General features: G+C 33.1%; 1 protein-coding gene across 1 annotated transcript; it reads left to right on the top strand.

The window, feature by feature from the left end:
* Positions 1-177: 177 nt before the first annotated feature.
* LOC121966151 (H(+)/Cl(-) exchange transporter 4-like) lies at positions 178-2579 on the top strand (the record flags this gene model as incomplete). Its single annotated transcript, XM_042516261.1, has 3 exons — positions 178-576; positions 1255-1471; positions 2070-2579. Coding segments are annotated over 3 exons (707 nt in total), but the record flags the coding sequence as incomplete, so codon positions are not given.
* Between the last annotated feature and the right edge of the window lie 5910 nt (positions 2580-8489).

The following is an 8489-nucleotide window of genomic DNA, read 5'->3' on the forward strand; positions in this document are numbered from 1 at the left end:
ATAATAATAATAATAATAATAATTGAGTCCAGATTTCTGTTCTCAGGTGTTTAAAACAGAGAAAAACACATTTTATCAGCGAGTGTTTCTGAGTTCTCAGTGAGTTTTTAAAAAGTTGTTAATTAGCGAACAGCTGATGGACTGGTGGTTTTATCTCTGACCAAACCGTCCCTGCAGGCGGCGTGACCAGGATGACCGTCTCCCTGGTGGTCATCATGTTCGAGCTCACTGGCGGGTTGGAGTACATCGTCCCCCTGATGGCCGCCGCCGTCACCAGCAAGTGGGTGGCGGACGCCTTCGGGAAGGAGGGCATCTACGAGTCGCACATCCATCTCAACGGCTACCCCTACCTGGACGTCCGGGACGAGTTCACCCACCGCACACTGGCTACGGACGTGATGCGGCCCCGCAGGAACGACCCGCCTCTGGCCGTCCTCACCCAGGACACCACCACGGTGGAGGACGTGGAGACGCTGATCAAAGACACCGACTATAACGGCTTCCCGGTGGTCGTGTCCAGAGAGTCGGAGAGGCTCATCGGCTTCGTTCAGCGTCGAGATCTCACCCTCGCCATCAGTGAGTTCTTCAACCACTTCACTTCGTTTAAATGACTCCCGATGGCGATCTCTGTGGACGATCACAAGATGGCCTCGATGGACTTTCCTCAAATTTGGCACAAACATCCACTTGGACTCAGTGATAAAGTGGTTAAATTTTTGGGGTCAAAGATCGACGTCGCTGTGACCTTGCATCAGTCTCATTCTTGTAAACACAATATCTCAAAACACCACCAACATCTTGATTGAATTGTTTCAAATTTGGCACGAATGTTCACTTCAACTCAAAAATGAACTGATTAGAATTGGGTGGTCAAAGGTCAAGGTCACTGTGACCTTACGTCTGTCTCATTCTTATGAACATGATATGTCGAGAAGGCCTTTGAGAGAATTCTATTGAATTTGGCATAAACGTTCACTTTCTTTCTACGTCATTCTCATTAAGGTGACATCTTAAGGAGGACTTGAGGGGATTTCGTCAAATTTGGCACAAACGTCCACTTGGACTCAGTAAAGAACTGATTAGAATTTGGGGGTCAAAGGTTCAGGTGACCTTGTATTTCTCATTTTAATGAATTCAACATCACAAGAACACCGTCAGTAACAGCGAAGATTGACCGTCATCAGGAAACAGGACCTGGATTCTCTTGATTTTATTTTTTTGTAACAAACGTGTCCCCTCCCTTTCCGTCCACAGAAAACGCCCGCCAGAAGCAGGATGGCGTGGTGAGCAGCTCGGTGGTCTACTTTACCGAGGATGCGCCGCAGCTGCCGGCCAGCAACCCGCAGCCGCTGAAGCTGCGCCGCATCCTGAACCTCAGCCCCTTCACTGTCACCGACCACACGCCCATGGAGACGGTGGTGGACATCTTCCGCAAGCTGGGCCTCCGCCAGTGTCTCGTCACCAGGAGCGGGTAAGAGCAGGACTCCGATGGTGCGCGTCAAAAGCTGGCGTCAAATACTCTTGTGTTTCGGCCTATTTATCACTGATTTTCCAAAAATCTCATAATAAATAACATTTTAGTGAGCAGAAGTTGAGAAAATATAAAAAACAAAGACTCACCAAACTGCAAAAAGAAAAATCCTAAACTGTAGCTGTGGGCCGCATACATAATTTGAAATTTAGATGTCAAATTTCTAAAGTATACATTTGTAGAGTCAATGATGGAAATATATATGCATTTGTTTCTTCTGAATTATTGTTTCTTCATTATTCTTAATTATTTCATTCATTTAACCTTTTTTTATTAATTCTTTCAATTTTATTTATCAAATTACTTGATTATCAATTTAATACATTCAATACGGTTTAATGATTTATTTTTAAATTATTTTTAAGTTTCTTTATTTTTGTGTTTGTTTTTTAAAATTTCCTGATATATTTGAATTTATTATTTTCCATTTGTGTTTTCTCTTTTTATTTCCTCAAACCTATTTAGGACTAAGGCTAAATTTTGTAGTTTAGTCATGCATGTTTACAAAGTGATTTTTTTTTTTTAAACTTCTGTTCAGGCGTCTGCTGGGCATCATCACCAAGAAGGACGTCCTGCGGCACATGGCCCAGATGATGAACCAGGATCCAGAGTCCATCATGTTCAATTAGAGGGACCAGCTTGACCCCGGCGGCGCTGTAAATATGTGAAACCGGTGCAACACTACTGTACTGCAACCTGTGACGTGAAGTCCCTCCCTCCTCCTGACAGGCAAGTCCCAACCCAACGCAGAGAAAATGTAACCAGAGGCAGAAAACTTTAGATTTCAGCTTAAGTCGTCGCTTTCACACGTCAAACACTGAAAAAATCCAATGCAGGCTGAAGGGAGAAAAAAGAAAAAAGTGGAGAGCTGTTGAAGCGATAAACGCTTTATGGAGGACAAAAAAGCATCAATGAATACATTTATAAATAACGACAGAAATGTTTAAATACAGAAAGAAATAAACGAAGAAAAGATAATTCTAGAAATATATAAATTAATGAATAAATAGATGTTGAAATAAACAGATAAATGCATAAATGAATGAAACAGGACATTTAAAATTACATAAATGCTTTTTTGTGTATTTATTTTGTGTGTTTATTTATGCATTTGTTTATTTTATGCTGTTTTTATTCTTTTGTATCGATATTTATTTTAATTTATTTCAGCATGTATTATTTTACTTATTAATATCCATATTCAATTATATAGTTATTAATATTTTGTTTTTGTGGCGAGCTGGGATAATTATTTCTTCTTTTTCTTTATGAAGAATGGGAAATGATTTGAGCATCAATAAACAAATATATTTATAAATGAAGACAGCAAAAATTAAATAAAAACAAAAATAAATACATTAAGGAATAAATACATGCTGAATTAATTACAGATATTTATAAATGCATAGTTAAATATATAAATGTTGAAATAAATAGATGAATGCATAAATAAAGAAAAGCTGATGATTTAACGGTACAATTAAAAGGACACTTTTTGTCTTTTTTATTTATTTATGCATTTATTTCATTTTTGCAATTTTATTTAGTCTTTTATTTAGATATTTCTGTTTCATTTTTTGTTTATGTATTTATTTCAGTGTTTAATCTTTTATTTATGAATTTCCATATTAATTCATGTATTTCTGTATTTATTTTATTTATTGATGCTTTTTGTCCTCCATATTTACTATCATTATCTGAAAAGACTCGTGATTAATACTTCACTTTCTTCTTGGAGGACGAAAAATGACTTGAGTATCAATAAATAAATAAATATATAAATTAAGACAGAAATAACTAAATACATGAGAAAAACATTTAAAGAATAAGAAGTTGCTGAAATAATTACTGAAATGTATAAATTCATAAATAAATGTTGAAGTCAATTGATAAATGCATAAATACACAAAAGTTGATCATTTAACAAAGATAAATAAATCTAGTGAATTTATTGATCCACTTTTTTACAAATACATTTATTTATTTATGTATTTGCATGTCTTGCATTTATTTGTGCATCTATCTATTTATTGCCGGATTTATTTAGTCATTTATTAATTCTTTTATTTAGTGATTTTTGTGTTTATTTTTAAATAAATACAGAAATAATTAAATTTAAGATAAAAAATACAGAAAAAATTACATAGAAGAGATAATATAGAGGCATGAATAAACAAATGCTAAAACATATGAAAACAAGGACAAATACATAAATATATAAAAGTTTTAAAAAAAATTCTGGTGGTTACATTAATTGCTGTATTTCCGCCTTTTATTTAATTATGCATTTATTAAATTAAGTATTTATTTAATCATTTATTAATTCAGATATCTGTGTTTGATTATTTAATTTTGTATTTTTCATTCGTTATTTTTTGATATTTATTCATTTCTGTATTTATTTATTTACTGATACTTTTTGTCCTCCACAACAACGCTGAGAGTTTAATGTTCAGAGTGCCAAACTCTGGCTCCTCAGTTTAAACTCGTTTGGTGCCACTAGTTTCATTAAAACACTCCGAAAGACTCAACGCAGGATTTGCAGCCTGAAGATGAAGTCGAGGTGGTGTGTCACTGATTTCTGCACAGACCTGAAAAGTCTGAAAATGAATCTGAAACTGATCATCTCTCATCACATAAAGTCTGAAAAACCATCATCTCCTCAACAAAAAGGTGTGTTTGAAAATAGTGTTCAACTTACAAAACCTAACTTTTCAGAAGATTATTAAAATGTACGCTAATTAATTTTCTTTCAATCAACCAATTAATGAATTAATAATTTCTTTAATTTTTAATATAGTCAGTTGCATTCTGAGTGATTTCTTGGAAAACTGTCGTCTTAACCGTTTGTATAATGTCTGCCTTTATTAATATTTTTTTATTGACAATATTTTTGATTCATAATGTACTCACCAGCTTTTGAAATTTTATGAAGCTGTCAAAATTAAAAAATGACTTGATGAATTAATTAATAAGCCATCAAGTGCACCAAATTATTATTAGAATAAATGAAGACATTAATTTATTAGCTTCAGCTTTTGGCAACGCTGGCATCAAAACTACGACTAAAAAGCAAAACTCTGTTTCAAGCACACCTTTTCTGAATGATCCTGTAACAGTTTAACAAACACTGGAAGATGACCGACACTGAGCTCAGCCTCGGCTTATTAACCCTTTGAAACCTCAGCAAATTGGCCTGATTTCTTTCAAAAACATCAGAAAAAGTCACTGAGCAGCTTTACAAGAAATGACCCAAAAAATCGCATGACATTAGTAAAATTTGCAAGAAAATTTCCTAAAAATTAGCACATAAAAAAGTAAAAAATAAAATAAAATAAATAAAATAGAAATAAAAACAATTAATGAGTTTAGTTAATTTACTCTTTCTCTTCTTGTTATGGTTATTTTTCTTGTCACCTTTTACTTTTTTTGGGTAATTTGCAGTGCTTATCTTGCCGAGTTGCTCATTGGCTTTTCTCCACATTTTCAAACGAAATCAAACCAGTTTGCTCCAGTGTCAAAGGTCGAAGGTCTTAAATGCTGTTATCGGCGTCTGAATGCAGCACAAGAACCATCCAGGCGTCAGAGGGTTAAATTCTGCCCTGAAGCTGAAATTCTGTGAAAAGTGATGAATGTTGAAGGAATCTTCAACTCTGTGTTTTTTGTTTTTCTTTTTGTGATAAAATGTCACTTAAAAAAAAAAGAAGAAAAAACGGGACCACAAAGTTCATCCTGACTGAACCCGGAAATGAAACTCTAACAGTGATTTGAATTGTTTTGTTGCCATATTTATAATCATATTTGTTTTGTTTTTTTGGCACCATAAAACTCTCTGTTACTTTAACCCAAAGGTACAAACTGACTCTTTAACTGTAGCAGTTTCAAACTGTCATTTATGTTAATTTAATGTGTCAAAAAGTTGAAAACAGCTAAACTTTCGATTTATTGCACATCAAACTGTACGAGGTTCATCTATTTAATCTATTAACACATCAGTCTGTTATTTAAAATCATTAATGCTGCCACTACAGGCTGCATCAGGCGGTACCACCACGTGACCGGTCCTCCGTAAATATATATGCATTTTTACATGAGTACGGTTACACCACTATTATTCCGAATATGATAATATTCCAAATTTTATGAAGGACAGAAGCAGTCATAATAAATGACTTCATAACCAAAATAAAATTGAAAATAAATGAGGGCATTAATTTAGCAACAAAACGTTCTGCTGTAATGTATATTCTGTTAATCATAAATAAGTTTGGGAAAAAAATATATACATTTAAAAAAATTATAAAAATAATTGCTTTTTTATTTATTTACTTTTGATCATTAACACGTTTGGAGGAAATAAAAAGATACATTAAAAAATAAGCAAAAACTACATTTAAAAAAATATTTTTTAAATAAATGAATAAAAAATTAAATTAAAAAGAAAAGGAAAAACTGAATAATAAAATAAATGAGAAGGGGGGTCAATACAAAGGTACATACAAGAAACAAATCACATTTTTAATATAAGATTCTAATTCTTTTTTAAATTTTGAATTAGTAATATTCATTATTTTCCCACTATTTAACTTATTTCTGACAAAATGTAAATTAATTTTAAAAAAGTAATCATCACTTTTTGTTATGTTACAATTAAATAATGTCATTTATTTTTAATAGCATTTTTGGCACACTTAGTGAAATATTAATTTATTTATCTAGTCATTTATTCATTTATTTGATATTGGCAGCTTCTGTCCTCCGTAGACTTTAAACAGGTCATTTAAAGAGCTCAGTATTGTCATTTTCAGAAAAAGGGCAAAACCAGGAATATTTATTGTCTGCAAACGCAGCAAATGAAGGTTTAAAAATGTTAAATGTTTGAAAAAGATCAGTACTCTGTGTTGGCAGTTATCCTAAACTGAGATTTGAAAATGGAAAGAGAAAAAGTTTGGTTTCTCTTGTCCATAAATGGTTCGTTTTCTTTTAATCAAAGTGTCTCCTTGTTTTACTCACATCATTTCTGGGGGAAAAAAGTTTAAATTTAGTCCTGAGTTTGTCAGTTTAGCTTTTTTCACAGATAAAAATTGTCGGTGGACGTTTCTCACGGTCACTTTTTTCACCACGTTTCTCATGAGGCAGCACGAAATCACACTAAGAGGTTTGAGCAAACAAGTCGAGAACACGTTTCAACACATATCTGTTACCGTTATTTTTTAGCTAAAAACTATAAGCTCTCATGACATGAACTGACAGAAATGACACTGTACCTCTGCTGCTGGTGACACTCCGTCATTAACCCTTTAAAACCTGAGTAGATTGGCCTGATTTCAACAACACTAGAAAAAGGCAATGGTCAACTTTACAAGAAGTGACCCCAAAACGTGCAAGAAATTAGTTAAAGTTACAGAAAATATTCTTTAAAATTGTAACAAAAAGAAAAAAAACAAGGACATGACCTGAAAAACTGCGAAATATATTTTTGACGGATTTTTTTCTGCAACATAATTTTGAAAATATAATTATTATGATTACAAGTATTCTTTTATTTAACTCCCTTTTTTTTTTCTTGAGCCATTTCCCCTAGTTTTAAAAAAAAAAATCTAAAAGCACTATTTTCTTGCAGTTTTCGGGGCATGTCTTGCCACATTTCTCGTTGCCTCTTTGCATTTTGGGTTTCGAGGTTTTAAGTATTTGTGAAAGGCGTCTGAAAGCAGCACAAGATGTGTGATGCTGCTCCAGGTTTGAAAGGGTTAAGGAGATGGTGAGGCAGGCGGCTGCAGAAGAATCCAAAATGAAGGAGAAATAAAAAAGTGTCGTAAATGTTGCTAATATTTCAACGCATTTCAAAAAAAATTCTGGGACAAAAAAAGGTTTTGTTGCGTCCTGCTGCTCGACGTCAGTGTTTTTATCCCCTCGTCATTTCCTGTGTCGTGATATTTGTTGTAAAATAAGCTGCTTACTCTGTTAAAAACTGGAAACTCTGGAAACTGGAAACTCTGAGGGGATATTTTCCATGTTGTCGAAGCAAATGATTTTGTTTTTAAATGCCAAGAGAATGTATTGAAAAGATAACTGTTGTGTATATATTTTGATTTATTGTGATATTTTTTTTAATTTAATTTTGTCCGAAACACACTAACGTTTTTATTTTGAACTCTATTTATCAGAAGCATTACTCGTACAGAAAAGACATATTTGCACTTTCTTTTTGTTTGTTTCTTGAATTTGTAAATGAAGTGATTGGGGGAAAAATAAAACTTCAGATGCTAAATAAACACGGTTTGGTTTCTTTATTTTTTTATGCAATGTGACATTTTTCACTCTTACATCATCTCAAACATACTGTAATTTAACCCTTGGCGTTCATTCTTTCAAAAACGGGAATGGCAATGAGCAACTTCAAAAGAAATAACCCCAAAAATTGCAAAAAAAGGTAAGTAGTACACAAAAATTAGCTTAAAAGTGGAACAAAAATGAGGAAATTACTTTAAAAGTGTTTAGAAATAACATTTTAATCTAGCTTTTTGAAAATGTTTTTTCATAATTTTTCAAATCTACTAATTTCTTGCAATTATCAGAACTGTTCTTGCGAAGTTGCTCGTTGCCTTTTCCCCATGTTTTCAACTGAAGTCACACCAATTTGCTCTGATTTTGAGGATTTTAAAACTTTAAAAAGGCACCTGAACGCAGCACCAGAAAAGTGATGTCAATCCAGGTGAGTTAATACCAAGCAGAGTTTAAGATGTAATATGGAGCCTTTCTGCACTGAAATGTCTAAAAACAACCACATCTGTGTTCTTTATGTTGTTAAGTTGTGTTTTTCCATTATCACAAATGTTTCCAACAATGTTTTAAAAAAAGATTTTAACTGCTGACCTTTTGGATCTATCTTTTAAACAGATGGATTTTAGTCTTTGGACGTCTGGATGTGAAGTTATTTGAAAAAAAAAAAAAAAAA

This window comes from Plectropomus leopardus, unplaced genomic scaffold, assembly GCF_008729295.1.
Source record: "Plectropomus leopardus isolate mb unplaced genomic scaffold, YSFRI_Pleo_2.0 unplaced_scaffold23292, whole genome shotgun sequence".
Classification (NCBI taxonomy): Eukaryota; Metazoa; Chordata; class Actinopteri; order Perciformes; family Serranidae; genus Plectropomus; species Plectropomus leopardus.